The sequence below is a fragment of the Palaemon carinicauda genome, chromosome 12, assembly GCF_036898095.1.
Source record: "Palaemon carinicauda isolate YSFRI2023 chromosome 12, ASM3689809v2, whole genome shotgun sequence".
Taxonomy (NCBI): Eukaryota; Metazoa; Arthropoda; class Malacostraca; order Decapoda; family Palaemonidae; genus Palaemon; species Palaemon carinicauda.
This window is the reverse complement of record NC_090736.1, coordinates 154,813,856-154,837,885: the sequence shown is the minus strand read 5'-3', so window position 1 is coordinate 154,837,885 and position 24,030 is coordinate 154,813,856. Positions and strand designations below refer to the sequence as shown.

At 41.5% G+C, this 24,030-nt stretch overlaps 1 protein-coding gene across 2 annotated transcripts in view; it reads right to left on the bottom strand.

Moving 5' to 3' along the window:
• Window positions 1-2,464: 2,464 nt before the first annotated feature.
• The window catches only part of LOC137651348 (zinc finger protein 678-like), a 38,604-nt gene continuing 17,038 nt past the window's right edge, over window positions 2,465-24,030 (bottom strand). The window contains exons 2-3 of one of the 2 annotated variants that reach the window (XM_068384643.1): window positions 11,818-11,987; window positions 2,465-7,489 (exon numbers count right to left, since the gene is read on the bottom strand). In XM_068384643.1, the coding sequence (XP_068240744.1) occupies window positions 4,224-6,704 (2,481 nt within the window). In that variant the 5' untranslated portion in view covers window positions 6,705-7,489; window positions 11,818-11,987 and the 3' untranslated portion in view covers window positions 2,465-4,223. The other variant, XM_068384642.1, reaches the window with a different exon arrangement.

The following is a 24,030-nucleotide window of genomic DNA, read 5'->3' as shown; positions in this document are numbered from 1 at the left end:
TATGTGTTTTGTGTTGTCAATAGTACCAGTAGATTGGGTTTGTGCATGTATTGTACTACTATATAAGGGTAAGGGAGATGTGCATGAGTGTTGTAAATCAAGGGGTATTATTTTGTTGAGTGTTGTTGGAAAAGTGTATTAATAGGATTAAGGATAAAACAGAGAATGCAATCTTAGAAGTACAGGGTGGTTTTAGAAGAGGTAGGGGTTGTATGAATCAGATTTTTACAGTTAGGCAGATATGCGAGAAATATTTAGCCAAAGGTAAGGAGGTGTATGTTGCATTTATGGATCTGGAGAAAGCGTATGATAGAGTTGATAGGGAAGCAATGTGGAATGTGATGAGGTTAAATGGAGTTGGTGGAAGGTTATTGTAAGCAGTGAAAAGTTTCTACAAAAGTAGTAAAGCATGTGTTAGGATAGGAAATGAAGTGAGAGATTGGTTTCCGGTGAGAGTGGGGCTGAGACAGGGATGTGTTATGTCGCCGTGGTTGTTCAACTTGTATGTTGATGGAGTGGTGAGAGAGGTGAATGCTCGAGTGCTTGGACGAGGATTGAAACTGGTAGATGAGAATGACCATGAATGGGAGGTAAATCAGTTGTTGTTTGCGGATGATACTGTACTGGTTGCAGACGCGGAAGAGAAGCTTGGCCGATTAGTGCCAGAATTTGGAAGGGTGTGTGACAGAAGGAAGTTGAGAGTTAATGTGGGTAAGAGTAAGGTTATGAGATGTACGAGAAGGGAAGGTGGTGCGAGGTTGAATGTCATGTTGAATGGAGAGTTACTTGAGGAGGTGGATCAATTTAAGTACTTGAGGTCTGTTGTTGCAGCAAACGGTGGAGTGGAAGCAGATGTACGTCAGAGAGTGAATGAAGGATGCAAAGTGTTGGAGGCAGTGAAGGGAGTAGTAAAAAATAGAGCGTTGGGCATGAATATAAAGAGAGTTCTGTATGAGAAAGTGATTGTACCAACTGTGATGTATGTATCGGAGTTGTGGGGAATGAAAGTGACGGAGAGACAGAAATTGAATGTGTTTGAGATGAAGTGTCTAAGGAGTATGGCTGGTGTATCTCGAGTAGATAGGGTTAGGAACGAAGTACCGGTAGTTAGGGTGAGAACAGGGGTAAGAAATGAGTTAGCAGCTAGAGTGGATATGAATGTGTTGAGGTGTCTGCTAAAGAAGGTGATGAATGCAAGAGTTGATGGGAGAAGTACAAGAGGAAGGCCAAGGTTTGGGTGGATGGATGGAGTGAAGAAAGCTCTGGGTGATAGGAGGTTAGATGTGAGAGAGGCAAGAGAGCCTGCTAGAAATAGGAATGAATGGCGAGCATTCGTGATGCAGTTCCGGTAGGCCTTGCTGCTTCCTCCGGTGCCTTGGATGACCGCGGAGGTAGCAGCAGTAGGGGAATCAGCGTTATGAAGCTTCATCTGTGGTGGATAACGGGGGAGGGTGGGCTGTGGCACCCTAGCAGTACCAGCCGAACTCGGTTGAGTCCCTTGTCAGGCTGGGAGGAACGTAGAGAAGAGGTCCCCTTTTTTGTTTCATTGGTTTGATGTCGGCTACCCACCAAAATTGGGGGAAGTGCCTTGGTATATGTATGTATGTATGAATTGGGAAGGAACCCATTGTCCAGTAGAATTTCCAAGGTTTCTAAATCCCCTTCTGGAACAATTTCGTGTTGATGAACATACAATTTATGGGAAAATAAAATAAATAGGGATTACTGTATATGAAAGAAACTTGAATCAAGAAAGAGTAACAAAATTAAGTTAGGAAAACATCAGTAACAAATGCAGTATTTATCAGCAAATAAAAACATTACTGAGGAAAATAAATTATTACAAACTCTACATACTGTACTTGAAAATCAGCCAACTTTTTCAAAATAAAATGAGTCAATCACATGTAAAAGGTGCTAAGAACAAGCACAGACAATGAGGGAACTAGACAGAACATCATCATAATTATTATTATTATTACTACTACTGTAGTTGGGAAAGGATGATGCTATAAGCTCAAGGGCTCCAACAGGGGAAATTAGCCCAATGATGAAAGGATATGAATAACCTACATGAGAAGTAACAACATTAAAACAGATCTTTCATATACAGTACTGTATAGCCTATAAAAAGGCTTAGGTCACCCTGTTCAACCTAAAAACATTTGCTGCAAGTTTGAACTTTTGAAGAAAACTTGTCAGTTAACAAGGAAAAAATTCTGATCTTCGGAGACCTGGGGAAAAGTAAACAAATGAAAGTGGGGCTTCCAAACTTGGAATTACAAACTAATCATAAATAATGAGATTTAACTTGCGAGGTCTAACAACCCAAGCTCAGCAAAGAATGGCATTTAATATAAAGCAATGGTTTGTACTAAAAAAAATCCCATAATCATATGCCTTTGTGCATATGACACAAATGAATAAAATTGTTCTTTCAGGTATGATTAAAATACATTTTGGTTACAAAAATTTATTCAGTTCACATTCCCTAAAATGTATGAATTCGAAATAAAAATTCACATTATTTACAGATTCAACCTTATGGAAGAATATTAATTCAAATAATTAATTTCTAATTTCAGTTTCAACCTCAAAACTCCCCTGCTTTGACACCTTCTAACATGAGATTTGCACGTAGCATGGAGGTGATACGGCTTAGGAATCAATGCTTACCTTTTGAGTGTTTTCTTATTATTTTCAATGCTTAAAGTACAGTACTTAGTTTTATGCTTTACAACAAACATACCTATTGGAAGCTACCAGCATTGTAAATAAAATAAATGCCAGTAATCAATGCTAAATTTGACTTTCAATTTCAAAAAAGGAAACATCTCGTACAATGGCTGTCCTGCTTTACCATGTTCTTAATCAATAGATAGTTTCATTTTGCATCTATTTTTTCCTATTTGCATCCACACCTACTCTGTATATTCTTTACAATTTCTTGCAGTACCTATACCTTTCTTCATGTTATTCATAGTTAATTTTCACAGGCGTTCTATAAAAGTACAGAACAGTACTTGCTTTTGTGCTGCAGTACAATTATGAGAAATCATAAGCTTTTTTTATGACTACTACTCAATTTGACTTCAATAACACCGGAACTATTAAAAAAAATCTTACCACCAATCTTACACTGACAAAGTCAAAAAGAAAAAAATTATCAAACTTAAAACAATTCTATGCCCATTATTTGCAAACAAATTTCAAGAAACTACAGTACAATAATCACTGGGTAACGATATACTTGGATACAGTACTCCGTCACGAGTAACAATATGACAATTATCAAAGAATACCAGAGAATTTGTTTCAAGTTTCTTGATGAGTTTATTTGAGCACAGAGTTCTTTTGATTTCAATTTCTTACAAAAATAAAATGCCCCTAAATCATAAAACTTTATTATTTCTTGCCCAAAAATTTATCAAAGATGCAAAAACTATTGCAATATTAAACCAAAGTGAAGACATCAAACCAAACATCATCTACCTAAATCCAACCAATAAAGAATGAACTGCTTATGAAAATAATTCCCAAACATTGCTCAATGTCAGTGTTCACTCATCTGAGATTCATGATCTATTATTTCAATGACTATAATGTAACGAAGACAGATTCAGTATTGAAACCTGAAAGTACAATACCAAACTTTTACCTCAATTCAAAGGCTAACTGTAATCAAAATAATAATAGGCTAGTTCATGCCTCACTACAGATGGGAAAGAAAACGTATCAGAATTACTTCAGATAAAGGCAAAAATGGTTTCAAAGGTTAATTGTAAAACTTAAACTGGAGCTAGTCCATCTTTCCTAATGAAAAAAAAAATATCAGAACTACTGCAAATAATAAAGACAACAGCTATATGTACATGGCTTTTACAGTATTACAAAAACACAAACATTTCACAGTTTACTTGAACTGTAACATGGATTGGTAATGTCAAAAAAGAATACAATTGATCTTGTGGATTTTGTGAATCAAGATTCCAGTGAGATGTTCTAATTTTCTCAAAGATGCGATCAGTTTTAACATAGGATGGATAAGAGATCAATTAGTTTTAACTGCAAAAAGAAAAAACTATATCATAAATTTAGTGCACTAGAGATGTGATTATTTTCCCATAGTCTTAATAAATAGGTCACACAATCTTACAAATGCAAATTAGATCAAATAATTTGTCTAAAGTGAATTAAAAACCCTAAAGAGCCTTCAGCATCATCTAACTTTTCAAGAGTTTGGTTTTAGACCATTTGCAGGGTTTGTACAAGTCCATTCCCCTTAAACTCTTCCTAAATTTGTTTCTGATATGACCTTTGGAATGAAGCAACCAGACATTCTGCCTAAAAAACCTTTTGCCACACACTGAACATTCGTACGGCCTATCCACTAAGTGCATACGTACGTTGTGCTTGTCTAACTGATCCTTGCCTGCAAAAAATGCATTACACTGTTTACACTCATCCAGATAAGGTGTTAATTCAATATGGGTTTGCAAATGCCGCACAAGTTCATGGTGGAATTTGAACGGCAACCCGCATTCAGGGCAGCGCCTCAAAGTATCAGCAAAATGAACTTTCAGGTGTTGGGTTATGTCAAATTTAAAGTTAAAATGTGTGTCGCATATAGGGCACTTTCGCACATGAAGCACTCTGTGAGTATTTCTGTGTTCAAATAATAAATTCATAGAGTCAAATTCTGCATTGCAATCTTCACAAGGAAATATCCTAGATGCATTATAACACACATTTCTATGGGAGTAGAGATCTTCTATATATAAAAATGACTGTCCACAGAAGTTACACCAACATTTATGCTTATAAAGATCACTCAAAATACTTCCATATGATGATATAAGAACTTGATTATATGCCATCAACTGTCCACTATCATCTGGACTATCACTTCTTTGAGATGTATTCTGGTCCTCATCTAGCAATTCACCAAGTTCCTTCGACAGGTTGATAACACTTGTTAAAGCTCGAAGTTCACCCTCTATTAATACTTTTTCATGACAAGATGATGTTTCCATCTTAGTAAATTTAGAGATTTCCTCTACCACTTCAAATGCATTCTCACAGCCAGGCAAATTTCTCGTAAAATCATACAATGCAGAAGACGCAGGACGAAAAAAATCATTAACTGTCTTCTCACTTTTAGAGAAATTAGCCCCTTGACCTTTTGTAATGTCTTGACATTCTAACTTAGAGGAAAACTTCCAAAAGTTTGAAGCATTTATGTGACACGACTGATGAAGGCTGTTTTCCTTCTCTGTAAAAGAAAGCTTGGAACAATACCTGCACTGGAAAAATTTTCCATATGTATGGAACAAGTGACTAGACATATGTAATTTGACCTCTGAAACATCCTGGAAGACTTTACTACAAATGCAACAGCCAAAGGGTTTACCCCGTAAATGTTGCCTCAAATGAATTTCTAGGCTTGCCATATCCTTATAAATCTCATGGCATTTAACACACTTGGGAGGAACTGAAAAATCCACCAAATCGATTAGTTGTGCAATATCATAGTGGAACTCAAAGTTTTTAAAGCAGAGCTTGCAATATAAGCCCTCTTTGGACTTGAGATATTGTTTGCATTCACTTAGCAATTCTTCAAAAGATTTGTTCTCAACAATAAGCCCATCAAAGTTAAATTCTCCATCAGCCAAAGGACTAGCAAGACAACTTTCGTTTGTATTTTTTATAAGTAAATGCCACAGTAAATGTTTGTGAAGGTTTACCTCACTTGGAACTACCTTGAAACAGAGTGGGCACAATTTAGAAATTTCACTCAAACAATCATTGGAACTTAATAATTTTTCTTCCATCCTGCAAACTTCACTACCATGTTTTTCTGTCTTGTCAGTTTCAATAATTTTCTTGTGAACAAAGTCTGGTTTATCTTTTTTAGAAATTAGTAAACACTCAGGGTTTACCGGAACTTCTACCACATTAGCTTCAAAACCAACCTGAGGGTTTACCGGAACTTCTACCACATTAGCTTCAAAACCAGCCTGAGGGTTTACCGGAACTTCTACCACATTAGCTTCAAAACCAGCCTGAGGGTTTACCGGAACTTCTACCACATTAGCTTCAAAACCAACCTGAGGGTTTACCGGAACTTCTACCACATTAGCTTCAAAACCAACCTGAGGGTTTACCGGAACTTCTACCACATTAGCTTCAAAACCAACCTGAGGATTTACCGGAACTTCTACCACATTAGCTTCAAAACCAACCTGAGGGTTTACCGGAACTTCTACCACATTAGCTTCAAAACCAACCTGTACATCAGTTCCTTGATAATCTTCGTTACCTATTGTTTGAGTTCCTTTATCCAACATAATACAATTATCTACATCTCCTTCTGCATCAGACATATTTTCACTTACATCATCTGCTTCCAGATCAATCAATGGATAACTTTTCCGTCCAGAATCTAGAGTAATTTCACCAGGTGAGGAAAATCGAGTTTCATTCACACAACCTGATACAGCATTTAAATTAGGTTCCTCTCTTCGATATAGTGGGATTTTTCTTGTAGTGCTTGCTCTTACAAGACTTTCCACAGATTGTTCATTAATTGCATTTTTCCGAACTACATATAAGTGAATCTTTTTCTTGGGGGGGATTTGAGTCCATGGTACCGATTGCAATATATCATCAATGTTTACTTCCCTATCCACCTCAACCACATCCATTTCTGATGAAATCAATATAAAGTTCGATAATGTTACAGAATTTATAAATTTTTCGTAATCTCTGAGTAGTTACTTCTGTATAAAGTTACAAAAGGCTCTTCTTCATTCATACTTGTTAAGTGTCAGCAATGAATGCACCATTTTTTTTCTTAGCACAAACTCACAATGCATGTGACTGACTTGCATAAATCAATTCTCTTCAATTATTATCATGTCATATAATTTTTGTATCTACCAAAAAAAAAAAATGTAAAACAAAAAGTCTTCTTTATTTCAAAATATGAATTAAGCTCTCTGTTTTAAAATCTGTCACATTTCTTTTATAGTATTTTATAATATTTACTTCCAGTTATCAAACCTAACCATTCTTAAGCTTCGGGCTTACTCCTTAAAAAATCCAAGTAAAGCCTCACAAACTCATAGTTCAATCATGGTTACTTTCCTCTTCTAATCTCAGGCTATTTACTCATAACAATTGTACCTTAAACCACATCCCTCACACCAAACAGAACTAAATAGAATGAAAGAGGCAATCACAAGATGAAACTACACAAGGAGAAGTATTACTGATAAGCAAGACACGATATTATTGATACATAAAAATTTCTTGACACTATCACATTTTATTTGTACTTCCAACTCATCCAAATTGACATCTCTATCTTATGAGTAATACATTATACTTGACTTTTGACTTTTCTTAACTAAAGTAGACAAAATAAACAGAAATATAAGTAGCTTTTCACTTTGCAGCCGAGTCCAAAATCTTCATCACTTCTACATATCTGTCAAAAAGACCAGAAGGAAGAATACTATCAATATACTTGAAGAGAAGAAAAAAGGATATTTAGTAACAGATCGGACATTATTTCTATAATAATTTTGCCTACTTATACATACATACATACTGTACATACATATACCAAGGCACTTCCCCCAATTTTGGGGGGTAGCCGACATCAACAAATGAAACAAAACAAAAAGGGGACCTCTACTCTCTACATTCCTGTGCTTTTTCCTTTTTTTCTGAAGTACTTCTGACATTTTGGTTTATGATATACTCAATGCAGTTTATGGATCAGGACTAGTTTAAGAAAAAAAAATATTACTTGACATATAAAAGTTTGCTCCTTACTGCTCATATGCAGTGAGAAAATAATAAAGGACTGGTTAAAGTTTATATATATTCTGTATGTCAGACTTATTTTGCTTATGCAAGCCTACTTTTCTGGCGATGAAGCTACATCACCGTGAAGCCCTTGCAACTCATTTACAAGGTTCACTACTGCTACTCGTAAAAAAAGTTAAGAAGGTAGAACTAACCATGAGTAAATGAAAAATTGCCGTTATGAGTGATTAGCAAGAATTAGGCTGGATCAGGCTCAACAGTTTCAAACAAATGGGGTTATGAAAGCTCAGTAATTGGCAAAGAAAGAAAATTTGATTTTGATACTCTGGTCATATCAATAATGTATAAATTAAACATTACTACTGTATTACAAAGCAACAAATTAATGAAATTTAAACCTAAGCAATTCCTGTTCAATTGTAATATTTAAAATATTTATAACCCTTTATCTTAGTTTAGAAGTTTACATTACTATTGATAATGTGAAATGTTTATCGTCCACATCTTCAACACCTACAGCTACATAGATCATGTTTACTCTCAAGAACAGCATAGTCATTCTAAACTCCCACAGTAGGGATAAAAAATATACAATAATACATTATTTACAGTAAAATATTCAGCTGTACGATTCAATTTATAAAGGATTCAAGACATATACTGTACTGTGCATTACAGTATAATCTAAAATGCAAAAAATTCTCAACATACATCATCATATATTGTATACCTTTCATGCATAGCCTATGAACATTAAGTTTCCAGCAATATGGAAACCAAATTTTTTTTTCACTTGACACTGAAATACATAAAATGGTAGCCTTATAGTTGACTTTAACTGCGGAATACAAATTGTAATTGAAAATCGAGGCAAAACTTAAATGTTGATTAACCCATGTTTATATTTAGAAGGAAATTAAATTGAATATTCCATCCATAATTGCAAAACCTCCCGTGAACCATACCCTTAATGTTCAAAATGGATGTATAAAATATTTACATGGAGCCACAAAAATAAATGATTAAATTTCTCACATGCTGTCAGAACATTTGACCTCAAACTAACTTAATTCTTTTCTTTTCCTCTTTCTACCTACTGTTCGAGAAGAAATAATCTTTTCATTTGCATCAAGCAGGGAAGATAATTGTTGAACAGCTACTCTCTCTCTTAAAAGGCAATCTGATACTGCATCTCTAATAATATCACTTTCAAAATATATAGACAATTCTCTCAAAATATCATCTTTAGTGGTACAGTCTGATAGGCAGTCTTTCAGCTTTTCTTTGGTCATACCTTCTGAGGCTTCTTCTAACCAATCTTCAGAATCACAAAGGAATGGGTTCCCTTGCAAATCTTCTTCAGAGATATCACGCAACAATTCATCAATCAAGAGTCCAGCAACTTTTCTTCGGACTTTATTTTCATCTTCAGTGTTGTCCAAATCTTTCCTGGATTCTCTATGATTCTTATCACAGTTCCCAATACACAACTGCTTATGCCTCTCAAAGTTTTGGAAACTGAACTCTTGGAAGCAATTTGGGCACGAAATTATGTTCTGATGCATCTTTTTGTGTCGTTCAAAATCAACAGGATGACAGTACAGTGTTCTTTTACAAGATGCACAGTCATGAAGTTTCTTATTCAAGTGAGTTGTTAGGTGTCTCTTGAGTTTACTACTTTCTTTGAAAACCTTATCACAAATGTAACACTTGTTAATAGTGTGACGCTTTAAATGGGACCTGAGTTGACGATTTGAGCTAAACTTTTCAAGGCAAACGTAACACTCAAACCGTTTTATTTGTTTGTGCAATGCCAAATGTTTTCTAAGTTGGAACTCACTGCTCAGTTTTTTCTTACATTCTGGACACTCAAAAGATCTTGGATCATCATGGAGCTGCTGGTGTCTCTCATAGGCATCCATTGTTTTAAAACCTTTACCACATATGTCGCACATGAATCGTTGATTACTTCCCAAGTGAACTGCTTGGTGGGCCTTTAAATAGAATGCAAATCTAAACCCCAGCCCACACACTTGACACTTGTGTGGTCGCTTACTGGATTGCATGATCTGCCTCTTGAATTCATTTTCTTCATTTTCAGAAATCAAGGTTTCTGAATCTTTTGATAATTGAACCTCCTTATCTTTTTGTACAGCAGGGTTAATTTCACTATTAGCACCTCCAAAGTTACCCTCATCTTCACACACTAACACTGGCAACATACTGCTTTCTGCATCAAAACCAGTTCCAACATCTATAGGAACCTCATCTTTAATATGTTGTATGACTGCTGAGTCCGCTTTCTGTGACGACTGTTGCCCTTTAACTACACATTCTTCTACGTTTGAAGGCTGTATTTTATCGGCAGCTTCCCAAACTTCTGCGCGGTCTCCACTCTGCACCTCTGATAAAGGTAAAGGGCCTACATCTTTTAAACTTGAAGAGCCAACCTGCTGTGGCTTCTGCATAGGCTGGCTACTTTCCTCAAATTCACATTGGGCAGACTGCACACCTTCATCATTCACTTCTTCCTGGTTTGACTGTGGACTTTTACAAGTAAACATGTGTGAAGAGTGGTCACCAGTTGGGTCTGTTATAGGAATCTGAGCTTCCTTTCCTATTGCATTCTGTGGTAAAAGTGGACATTTGTCATCTTCAGGCAATTTTTCATTTGTATTATCCATTACCCTTTCTGTAGATTGTAAACTCTCACTAGCCATTGTTTCTTCCAAGGACTTCAACTCTTCTGCACCTAATTCTTCCTGTAAAGATTGTAAATCCCCTTCCTCAATGACTTGTTGTAATGACTGCAATTCTTCTTTGATTCCCTCCAGTGGCTGGTTCTGGTGACTTTCTTCCTGGTAAGTGCCTTCTCCATATGACTCATAATTATAACTTTGTTCATGGCCAATATTGACTGGGGACAGCCCATCTGCTTTAAATTCTTCAGTCAGAGAGGTGAAATTGTGTAGATCTAAATTCTCTAATCTTATATTACTGCCAACAAGTATTCTAATTGGGAGTTGACTGGGGCCTTCATTTTCTCTAAAAATATCGGGTTGCATGGTTCTCTGGCTTTCCTGAATTTTGTCTAGTACTCTAATAACATAAGGAGCTTTACTTGAACTAGCATCTGAAGCCGGTTTATAATTCTGCTCTTTGGACCACACTTTGAACTGGACTGGCTTTTTCTCTTCTAAAACCTCCCCACACGTAGTGTACACTTCCGATTCCTCGATCACACCAAATTCCTCATCGGTCAAATGAAAATGCATCTGTTCATTATCTAAATTTTTCAGGTCTGGTTCTTTTACTGCAGCAGAATTAGCTTGAAAGCTTTTCACACGCACCCTCACCTGTGGGATCTTATTGCTTGGGTTCTCATTTATCAAACTATCAACGTGATCGGAGAGCATCATCTGCTCCTCTGAAGATGATGACATGGCTTCATATTTAATTTCAGTGGCATGTATACTGATGTGGAGTTCGAGACTCTTCTCATTAAAGAACTTTTTTCCACAAAGATTACATGAATATTTCTTATTCCCTAAGTGAAGGGACATGTGTTCATTTAAATCTGACTTGGTTTCACACACTTGGCTACAGAGAGCACATTTAAAGACTGTATTGCTTGTTGATGCCATCATGATACCTTTAGTTGACAGCCTCCTCCAGTTTAGATAAAATCAGCTGCAAAAGAATTCCCGGTAATTCTGTCTTGAAAATTTTCAAATACTGATAGAAATAAAAAACAAGCATACAGTCTTCTGCATAACTCCAACTACAGAATATATTCAAAATGTAACAAAAACACCAATGACTATTTTAACCAATCAAATGAAAATGAACTACAGAAATTAAGAAGTTGTAAATTACAATATCTTTTTTTTTACTTCCTTCAATGAACAAAAAGACTTCATTTATACTTCTCAGATAACCAATATAAAGATGATATACTTTCTCAAAATAAAGAAATCAAATTACCTTTAAATAAAAAATCAGAAGGTCTGACCATTGTCAGAACTAAAGAGGTGCAGAGTAAACCAATTTCTCCAGAGTTTAAATCCTACTGAAGCAGAAGGTAAGACAACTTCTGATGACATTCACTGCCGACTCAAAATATTTATAGTTCTTTGATGACCGTCACCTGAAGCCTGGAAAGACAAACAATCGTGTAAACATTGGTGGCATAAAATTTCAATTTGTCTTTAAAGTAGGAATACAGTAATGTAGTTAATTTTATTTTGATCAAGTACAAATTCAAATTACATGCTACTGTATGCCAGTGTCAGGTTCATTTTCATTAAAATTTAACAAATTTTCAAAGTACTGTAACTTGTTACTAGCTATACAAATGTGAGTACTTTAATGAAGTTGTATCTAAATATACAAACGTGAGTACTTTGATAATAGCATTCTTTGGCGCAACCTGAAAATAGCTGTTCATACTGTACTCATGACAAGGTTGCAATTGCACTCTCGTCGCATAAAATAATGTTATTTTTATAATAAAATAAATTTTTGAATATACTTACCCGGTGATTATAATAGCTGCAACTCTGTTGCTCGACAGAAAACTCTAAGGTAAAACTCGCCAGCGATCGCTACACAGGTTGCGGGTGTGCCCAACAGCGCCATCTGTCGTCCAGATACCCAGTACTCAATGTAAACAAAGACTCAATTTTCTCCTCGTTCCACTGCATCTCTATTGGGGAGGAAGGGAGGGTCCTTTAATTTATAATCACCGGGTAAGTATATTCAAAAATTTATTTTATTATAAAAATAACATTTTTCAATATTTAACTTAGCCGGTGATTATAATAGCTGATTCACACCCAGGGGGGTGGGTAGAGACCAGCAATATATGTTTACATTATTATGAGCTAAGAGTTTTTATTTCATTTTAGAAGTTATCAAAATAACAAAAACAAAATAAATAGGTACCTGGTAAGGAAGTCGACTTGAACAATTACTCTGCCTTTTTAAGTACGTCTTCCTTACGGAGCCTCGCGATCCTCTTAGGATGCTGATCGACCCCTAGGATCTGAAGTATCAAGGGTTGCAACCCATACAACAGGACCTCATCAAAACCCCTAATCTAGGCGCTTCTCAAGAAATGACTTTGACCACCCGCCAAATCAACCAGGATGCGAAAGGCTTCTTAGCCTTCCGGAAAACCCAAAAACAACAATAAAAACATTTCAAGAGAGAGATTAAAAAGGTTATGGAATATGTTATTTTCATTAGTAAAATAAATTTTTGAATATACTTACCCGATAATCATGTAGCTGTCAACTCCGTTGCCCGACAGAATTCTATGGAGGGATACGCCAGCTATCACAATACTAGAAGGGGGTGTACTTACCAGCGCCACCTGTGGCCAGGTACTCAAGTACTTCTTGTTGACACCTCCTCAATTATTCCTCGGTCCCACTGGTTCTCTATGGGGAGGAAGGGAGGGTCAATTAAATCATGATTATCGGGTAAGTATATTCAAAAATTTATTTTACTAATGAAAATAACATTTTTCAATATTAAACTTACCCGATAATCATGTAGCTGATTCACACCCAGGGGGGTGGGTGAAAACCAGTGTACAAGATTAAAGGATAGCTAAGTATCCCATATTTCATATAACAGTTATCTCAAATAACAATGAAATAATAAGTACCTGGTAAGGAAGTCGAATTGAACCGTTACTCTGTCTCTTTTTTAAGTTCGTCTTCCTTACTGAGCGCAGCGTTCCTCTTGGAGGCTGAATCAACCCAAAGGTGCTAAAGTATACAGGGCTGCAACCCATACTAAAGGACCTCATCACAACCTTTAACCTCGGCGCTTCTCAAGAAAGAATTGACCACCCGCCAAATCAACAAGGATGTGGAAGGCTTCTTAGCCGACCGAACAACCCATAAAAAGTATTCAAGAGAAAGGTTAAAAAGTTATGGAATTATGGGAATGTAGTGGCTGAGCCCTCGCCTACTACTGCATTCGTTGCTACGAATGGACCCAGGGTGTAGCAGTACTCGTAAAGAGACTGGACATCTTTGAGATAGAATGATGCGAACACTGACTTGCTTCTCCAATAGGTTGCATCCATAACACTCTGCAGAGAACGGTTTTGTTTGAAGGCCACTGAAGTAGCCACAGCTCTCACTTCATGTGTCCTTACCTTCAGCAAAGCAAGGTCTTCTTCCTTCAGATGAGAATTTGCTTCTCTAATCAGAAGCCTGATGTAGTAAGAAACTGAGTTCTTAGACATTGGTAGAGAAGGCTTCTTGATAGCACACCATAAGGCTTCTGATTGTCCTCGTAATGGTTTTGACCTTCTTAGATAGTACTTAAGAGCTCTAACAGGGCAAAGTACTCTCTCTAGTTCGTTCCCCACCATGTTGGACAGGCTTGGGATCTCGAACGACTTAGGGTAAGGACGGGAAGGAAGCTCGTTTTAGCCAAAAAAAACCGAGCCGCAAGGAACATGTAGCCGTTTCAGATGTGAAACCTATGTTCCTGCTGAAGGCGTGGATCTCACTTACTCTTTTACCTGTTGCTAAGCACACGAGGAAAAGAGTTTCTAATGTGAGGTCCTTAAAAGAGGCTGATTGGAACGGTTCAAATCCTGATGACATTAGGAACCTTAGGACCACGTCTAGATTCCAGCCTGGAGTGGACAACCGACGTTCCTTTGAGGTCTCAACAGACCTAAGGAGGTCCTGTAGATCTTTGTTGGAGGAAAGATCCAAGCCTCTGTGGCGGAAAACCGCTGCCAACATACTTCTGTAACCCTTGATCGTAGGAGCTGATAGGGATTTTACGTTCCTTAGATGTAACAGGAAGTCAGCAATCTGGGTTACAGTGGTACTGGTTGAGGAAAACTGCATTGGCCTTGCACCAGCTTCGGAAGACTTCCCATTAAGACTGATAGACTCTGAGAGTGGATGTCGTCCTTGCTCTGGCAATCGTTCTGGCTGCCTCCTTCGAAAAGCCTCTAGTTCTTGAGAGACTTTCGATAGTCTGAAGGCAGTCAGACGAAGAGCGTGGAGGTTTGGGTGTACCTTCTTTACGTGAGGTTGACGCAGAAGGTCCACTCTAGGAGGAAGAGTCCTGGGAACGTCGACCAGTCATTGCAGTACCTCGGTGAACCCTTCTCTCGCGGGTCAGAGGGGAGCAACCAACGTCAACCGTGTCCCTTTGTGAGAGGCGAACTTCTGAAGTACCCTGTTGACAATCTTGAACGGCGGGAATGCATACAGGTTGAGATGGGACCAATCCAGCAGAAAGGCATCCACGCGAACTGCTGCTGGGTCTGGAATCGGAGAACAATACAAGAGGAGCTTCTTGGTCATCGAGGTAGCGAATAGAACTATGGTTGGCTGACCCCACAGGGCCCAAAGTCTGCTGCAAACATTCTTGTGAAGGGTCCACTCTGTGGGGAAGGCCTGACCCTTACGGCTGAGGCGATCTGCCATGACATTCATATCGCCCTGAATGAGCCTCGTTACCAGCGTGAGCTTTCGATCTTTGACCAAATGAGGAGGTCCCTTGCGAACTTGAACAACTTCCTCGAATGAGTCCCTCTCTGCTTGGAGATGTAAGCCAAGGCTGTGGTGTAGTCGGAGTTCACCTCCACCACCTTGTTAAGCTGGAGGGACTTGAAGTTTATCAAGGCCAGATGAACTGCCAACAACTCCTTGCAATAGATGTGAAGTGTCCTTTGCTCCTGATTCCATGTTCCCGAGCATTCCTGTCCGTCCAGTGTCGCACCCCAGCCCGTGTCCGATGCGTCCGAGAAGAGACGGTGGTCGGGGGTCTGAACAGCCAAAGGTAGACCTTCCTTGAGAAGAATGCTGTTCTTCCACCACGTTAGAGTAGACCTCATCTCTTCGGAAACAGGAACTGAGCCCGTCTCTAGCGTCAAGTCCTTTATCCAGTGAGCAGCTAGATGATACTGAAGGGGGCGGAGGTGAAGTCTCCCTAACTCGATGAACAGGGCCAGCGATGAAAGTGTCCCTGTTAGACTCATCCCCTGCCTGACTAAGCATCGGTTCCTTCTCAGCATGCTCTGGATGCATTCTAGGGCTTGGAAGATCCTTGGGGCCGACTGACAAGTCCGAAAAGCTCGACTCTGAAGATCCATACCCAAGGAAACAATGGTCTGGGATGGAACGAGCTGAGACTCCTCAAAATTGACCAGGAGGCCCAGTTCCTTGGTCAGATCCATAGTCCATTTGAAAATCTCCAGACAGCGACGACTTGTGGGAGCTCTTAAAAGCCAGTCGTCTGACGGAGCCGGACACAAGATCATGATACTGCTGCACAGTCTGTAAACTGTCAATCATGGGCAAGCGAGGAAGTACAGTGACAACCCGAATCTGTCTAGACTATCTGGGTCGTACAGACAACTCCTTAACGGGTTGCTGAGGTTGCCGCACTGCGTCACAACAAGTCCCTTCTGTTGGTTGTTGAACGTCTTCCCCGTGACACATTGACTCCGTAAACAAAAAATCCTCTAACAAGGACTAAGCTTGGACTGCATGTCATGCAACACAGCTCAAGGTCTATGGGAGCAGGTGTGGTAACAGACGGGATTAGCGGCTGAAGTGGAACCATTACCTTCCCTGTAAGCATGTAATGCTTAAATAAAAGTCCATAAGAGGTTATGCAGCTAAAGGCTCCCTCCAAATGACAGAGTCCTCAAGGGAATATCAGAAGGAGGGAGAAAAGAACTTTCTCATCTACAGGGACCTTATCCTAGAAAAGCTAAGTTCTCTGAGTGAGGGTTCACTGGTGCAAAAGCAGCAGACTAGAAGGCAACGTTATGAAACTGCTTGACAGTCTAGTGAGTTGGCAACAACCCAAGATATGTTGAGAAGCATGCGGTAAGGTATGCAGAGCATGATGAATGCAGAGTATGCTGTATGCAGAGCATGCTGTATGTAGAGCATGTTGTATGCAGAGCATGCTGAATGCAGAGCATGCTGTATGCAGAGCATGTTGTATGCAGAGCATGCTGAATGCAGAGCATGCTGAATGCTGAGCATGTAGTAAGCAGAGCCTGCTGTAAGGAAAGCAGAGCGTGTGCATGGCGTTTAACATTCTTAGAAATTCCATGACCAGTGCTAGAGTGCTTTATGCATGCTTGCATGGGGTTTAAAAATCAACATAATGTTTACCTTACATTCATAACTCATGATTCATATTTTTGCCATGGTTTGAAAATGGAGGTAAGGTATGCTGAACAGCAGAGTCAGAACGAGCTGGAACAACAACAGTGGAAGGTGCAGCTGCTGAGGAGACTGACTCACAGGTGGAAGAGGTTGTACCTCCACCGAGAGTTGCACCACCGGTGGAGCAGCCAGGGGAGGAGGAGGAAGAGTGGAGTAATCCTCCTGATCCCAAACCGAAGGTTGCCTTAAAGAAGGCTGAGGCTGAACAACACTGGGAACAGCGAACATAGAAAGAGGTTCAACATCGTACGCCTGGCAGAAGGTGCTGCGACTGGGTGCAGCGAGTGCAGGCGGGTTGAGCACAGGCTGAACGGGTGCAGGTGGAGGTGCAACACTCTCAGCCCGACATTCACGCAACAGGTCCGAAAGCTGTGCTTGCATGGACTGTAGTAGAGTCCACAACATCGTACGCCTGGCAGATGGTGCTGCGACTGGGTGCAGCGAGTGCAGGCGGGTTGAGCACAGGCTGAAAGGGTGCAGGTGGAGGTGCAACACTCTCAGCCCGATACTCACGCAACAGGTCCGAAAGCTGTGCTTGCATGGACTGTAGTAGAGTCCACAACATCGTACGCCTGGCAGATGGTGCTGCGACTGGGTGCAGCGAGTGCAGGCGGGTGCAGCACAGGCTGAACGGGTGCAGCCGGTTGGTGCACCACCGGTGCAGGCGGGTGCAGCACAGGCTGAACGGGTGCAGCCGGTTGGTGCACCACCGGTGCAGGCGGGTGCAGCACAGGCTGAACGGGTGCAGGCGGTTGGTGCACCACCGGTGCAGGAGGAGGAGGAGGTGCAACACTCTCAGCACGACACTCACGCATCAGGTCCGAAAGCTGTGCTGCATGGACTGTAGTAGAGTCCACAACATCGTACGCCTGGCAGGTGGTACTGCGATCAGGCGGAGCGAGCATAGGCGGGGGGGAGTGTAGGCGCACTCTCAGCCCGACAAAATGATGACTGAGGAGAGTCAGAGCTAACCCAATGACTGCATCCGGGTTGTTGAACTTTACTTCGTACGTCTGGCATAGGTCTGGACTTTACGTTTAAGAGGTCTAGAGACCTGAGACCAGCGTTACTCTGCCTTTATTTTCTCCTCTAAATCTCTTCTGCAGACGAGCAAAATAAGGGCTCAATCGTCTGCGGGTGGGAGTGACGGTCTCGGTAAGACACGCCCACAACCACCGAGGATACTTCTGTGCGCCGATCAAGGCCTGCCGAACCCTTTTGCCCTTCGACATTGCTTCTCCCCTGGGCTTGGGAGCTTGCAAGAGGTCCCGGACTGGGAGGACGACTGGCGCGCACAAAAGTACCCTCACGCATAACACTGACATCAATCACTTATCACTTTGATTTCTGTTTGCACTTATTTCACTGAACTCGAAACTTTAAGTGGTTTGTACCTGAAACACGCAATTCTATCCTTCTCAAAAGTTAATAATTGCGAAAACAGAATTACAATGTAACAGAAAAAATCTAATGAAAGAAAATTCAGTGGCTGGAAAGAGACTAAACACTAGATCACCCTAGAAACGTTTAGTTTCTTCCCCTAAAGAGACTAGGGATAAGAGCAAAACGATAACGACGTTACTCGTACGCCTGGCAGGCTTGAGGGAAACGTTTATCCTCTTTCTCCCTCCGTCTCTATCTCTCTCTCTCTCTCTCTTGACTTAGAACCTGAGAGAAGAGCCCAATCATATATATCGTTAAAACATATTATTGTTAAAGGAAAAAACTGAAATATTTCCCAAAAAGAAAAGTTCCTTATTAGGATCAAAACCATTAAGTTAAGAAAGAATGAACAAAACGCTAGACACGGTTACTCTTACTGCAAAGTGAAACCGTGAACATTCTTTCTCTATCGTAACGATAGAGTGCAAGTTGAAACGTTCTGAACGTCAACAACTGCCGAGACAAACAAAACGTTAGTTCAACTTTGAAAAAGTACGAGACTATCAAAGAAATTCTTTCAAAGACCTTAAAATAGCATAATATGTTAACAGGTAAAACCGAAATGACGGACTCACGATAATTAACTTCGGTACCAAGAAAAGACCGCCTACTATTAGGAAGGTCGAATATAAACAAATATAAAAATTAATTTTAATAAGTTTATAATAAAAGGAAGTTAATCGAAGAGGCCTATAAGAGGCGGAGAGATATAAAATAAATCTATAACTTTTGTTAAGCAAAATTAAGAAAGAGAGTCTATACTCTCTTAGACACCAACACTTCCGTCTAAGGGAAGGGTCGGCCATTGAAAGGTGAACGAGAGTTCATACTCTCTCCGTCACCAAAATTAATCAAATTAATTCCAAAAGCTAACTAAGCTAAAATAGAAGTTTCCAGTAAAGCGACAGCCGAAATCAAAGAGAAATACTTCACCAAAGTCGTGAAAATACTCCAAGAACATAAGCGTATCCCAGAACGTCTTGCCGGAAGCACGACAGAGGAATAATTGAGGAGGTGTCAACAAGAAGTACTTGAGTACCTGGCCACAGGTGGCGCTGGTAAGTACACCCCCTTCTAGTATTGTGATAGCTGGCGTATCCCTCCATAGAATTCTGTCGGGCAACGGAGTTGACAGCTACATGATTATCGGGTAAGTTTAATATTGAAAATAGGGAATTGTAGTGGTTGAGCCCTCACCCACTACTGCACTCGCTGCTACGAATGGTCCCAGAGTGTAGCAGTCCTCGTAAAGAGACTGGACATCCTTAAGATAAAAAGACGCGAACACTGACTTGCTTCTCCAATAGGTTGCGTCCATTATACTTCGCAGAGATCTATTTTGTTTAAAGGCCACGGAAGTTGCGACAGCTCTAACTTCGTGTGTCCTTACCTTCAGCAAAGCTTGGTCTTCCTCACTCAGATGGGAATGAGCTTCTCGTATTAACAGTCTGATAAAATAGGATAAAGCATTCTTTGACATAGGCAAAGATGGTTTCTTAATTGAACACCATAAAGCTTCAGACAGGCCTCGTAAAGGTTTAGTTCGTTTTAAATAGAACTTAAGAGCTCTCACAGGGCATAAGACTCTTTCTAGTTCATTTCCAACCATATTCGATAAGCTTGGAATATCGAACGATTTCGGCCAAGGTCGAGAAGGTAGCTCGTTTTTGGCTAGAAAACCAAGTTGTAGAGAACATGTAGCCGTTTCAGATGAAAATCCGATGTTCTTGCTGAAGGCATGAATCTCACTGACTCTTTTAGCTGTGGCTAAGCATACCAGGAAAAGAGTTTTTAAGGTGAGATCTTTCAGGGAGGCTGATTGTAACGGCTCAAACCTGTCTGACATGAGGAATCTTAGTACCACGTCTAAATTCCAACCAGGTGTAACCAAACGACGCTCCTTCGTGGTCTCAAAAGACTTAAGGAGGTCCTGTAGATCTTTATTGTTAGAAAGATCTAAGCCTCTGTGACGGAAGACTGCTGCCAACATGCTTCTGTAACCCTTGATAGTGGGAGCTGAAAGAGATCGTTCTTTCCTCAGGTATAAGAGGAAGTCAGCTATTTGAGTTACAGAGGTACTGGTCGAGGATACAGATACTGACTTGCACCAGTTTCGGAAGACTTCCCATTTCGATTGGTAGACTCTAAGGGTGGATGTTCTCCTTGCTCTAGCAATCGCTCTGGCTGCCTCCTTCGAAAAGCCTCTAGCTCTCGAGAGTCTTTCGATAGTCTGAAGGCAGTCAGACGAAGAGCGTGGAGGCCTTGGTGTACCTTCTTTACGTGTGGCTGACGTAGAAGGTCCACCCTTAGAGGAAGAGTTCTGGGAACGTCTACTAGCCATCGAAGTACCTCGGTGAACCATTCTCTCGCGGGCCAGAGGGGAGCAACTAGCGTCAACCTTGTCCCTTCGTGAGAGGCGAACTTCTGCAGTACCTTGTTGACAATCTTGAACGGAGGGAATGCATATAGATCTAGATGTGACTAATCTAGGAGAAAGGCATCTATATGAACTGCTGCTGGGTCCGGGATTGGTGAGCAATAAATTGGGAGCCTCTTGGTCATCGAGGTTGCGAAGAGATCTATGGTCGGCTGGCCCCAGGTGGCCCAAAGTCTCTTGCATACATCCTTGTGGAGGGTCCATTCTGTTGGAAGAATTTGTCCCTTCCGACTGAGACAATCTGCCATGACATTCAAGTTGCCTTGGATGAACCTCGTGACTAGCGATATGTTTAGACCTTTTGACCAGGTGAGGAGGTCCCTTGCTATCTCGTACAACGTCAGTGAGTGGGTCCCTCCTTGCTTGGAGATGTACGCCAAAGCCGTGGTGTTGTCCGAGTTCACCTCCACCACTTTGCCTTGAAGGAGAGACCTGAAGCTTTTCAAGGCCAGATGTACTGCCAGTAGCTCCTTGCAGTTGATATGCATTGTCCTTTGACTCGAGTTCCATATTCCCGAGCATTCCCGACCGTCTAATGTCGCGCCCCAGCCTACGTCCGATGCGTCCGAGAAGAGAACGTGGTTGGGAGTCTGAACAGCCAGGGGCAGGCCCTCTCTGAGGCTGATACTGTCCTTCCACCATGTCAGGCAAGACTTCATCTTCTCGGAAATGGGGATCGAGACCGCTTCTAGCGTCTTGTCCTTTCTCCAGTGAAATGCTAGGTGATATTGAAGAGGACGGAGGTGTAGTCTTCCTAATGATACGAACTGTTCCAGGGATGATAGCGTCCCTATCAGACTCATCCACTTCCTGACTGAACATCGTTCCTTCTTCAGCATGTTCTGGATGCATAACTGGGGTTGGCTTGTTCTGGGGGCCGACGGAAAAGCCCGAAAAGCTAGACTGTGAATCTCCATCCCTAAATACACAATAGTTTGGGATGGGACCACTTGTGACTTTTCCATATTGACAAGGAGACCCAATTCCTTGGTCAGATCTAGAGTCCACTTTAGATCCTTCAGACAGCGACGACTGGAAGAAGCTCTGAGAAGCCAGTCGTCCAAATAGAGGGAGGCTCGGATGTCCGCTAAATGAAGGAATTTGGCTACATTCCTCATCAGCCTCGTAAACATAAGAGGAGCTGTGCTTAGGCCAAAGCACAGGGCTTGAAACTGGTAGACAACCTTTTCGAAAACGAATCTCAGAAAAGGTTGGGAGTCCGGGTGGATGGGGACGTGGAAGTAGGCGTCCCTTAGGTCTAACGAGACCATCCAGTCTTCCCTTCTGACCGCTGCTAGAACCGACTTTGTGGTCTCCATGGAGAACGTCTGCTTTGTGACAAAGACATTCAGCGCACTGACGTCTAGCACCGGCCTCCACCCTCCTGTCTTCTTGGACACCAAGAAGAGACGGTTGTAGAATCCCGGGGTTTGATGGTACAGGACTTTGACTACCGCTCCCTTCTCTAGTAAGAGAGACACTTCCTGTTTCAATGCTCGTCTCTTGTCTTCCTCTCTGTACCTGGGAGAGAGATCGATGGGGGACGTTGCTAGAGGGGGTTTTCGTACAAAAGGGATCTTGTACCCCTCTCTGAGCAACTTCACAGATTGTGCATCTGCGCCTCTCTTTTCCCAGGTCTGCCAGAAGTTCTTGAGTCTGGCTCCCACTGCTGTCTGAAGAAGTTGGCAGTCAGACTCTGCCCTTAAAGGACTTGGTTCCTTTCTTCTTTCCACGTCTCCCTTCGGCACGAGCACCTCCTCTGCTGGAGGCTCTGCCACGAAAGGGCGGAATAAAACGGGACGCTGGAGTGTCCATCCTTGGTCTAGCTGACAAGGTAGGCAAAGGGGTGGCTTTGCGAGCAGAGGACGCAACAAGATCGTGAGTATCCTTCTGTATCAAAGAAGCGGCAATTTCCTTAATCAGATCCTCTGGAAAAAGGCACTTAGAAAGAGGAGCAAACAGAAGTTCGGATCTCTGGCATGGTGTAACTCCAGCTTAAAGGAATGAACACAGGTTTTCACGCTTCTTAAGGACTCCGGACACCAAAGATGCAGCAAGCTCATTAGACCCATCACGTACGGCCTTGTCCATGCAGGACATAATGAGCAAGGAAGTCTCCTTCTCCGTCGGAGAGATCTTTCTGCTTAGAGCTCCTAGACACCAGTCTAAGAAGTTAAAAACCTCGAAGGCTCTAAATATCCCTTTCAAAAGGTGGTCCAGGTCCGAAGATGACCAACATATCTTTGAGCGTCTCATGGCTAGGCGGCGGGGAGAGTCTACAAGACTTGAGAAGTCGCCCTGGGCAGAGGCAGGAACTCCCAAGCCGAGAACTTCTCCCGTGGCATACCAGACGCTCGATCTAGAAGAGAGTCTAGCAGGGGGAAACGTAAAAGCTGTCTTCCCTAAACTCTTTTTGGACTGCAGCCATTCTCCTATCACCCGCAAAGCTCTCTTGGACGAGCGTGCGAGGACGAGTCTAGTAAAGGCAGGAGTGGTTGACGGCATGCCTAACACAAACTCTGACGGAGGCGAACGCGGAGCTACAGACACAAACTGGTCCGGAAACATCTCTTTGAACAGGGCCAAAACTTTCCTAAAGTCCAAAGAGGGTTGCGTAGACTTAGGCTCGTCCAGTTCTGAATGCGGTTCATCTACGTGTGCAGCACCATCATCATCAGAAAGTCCCTCATCCGATAACTGATGAGGGAACGGCAACGGAGTGGGTAACGGCTGGTTGGCTGAGTCCGGTCGCACGGGTGCATGCGTGACTGAGCCGGACGCAACGTCATGGAACTGCTGCCCAGTCTGTGAGCTGGCAACAACTATAGCAGCGCGGGGACGCACAGCGTCTACTCCAGACTGTCTAGACTGATGTGGGTGAGCAGTGGCAACCACACTGGGTTGCGGAGGTTGACGCACCGCGTCAAAACAAAACAACTCTGACGGTTGTTGAACCTCCCGAACATCAACGGATACCTCCGTGCGTCGCTGAACGTCAACATGCGGCTGGCAGATCACACTGGAACGCATGGGTGGCGGAACTCTCTCCACTGGAGTGCGTGAGAAGGTTATCTCAGCGTCCCCAGGACGCAC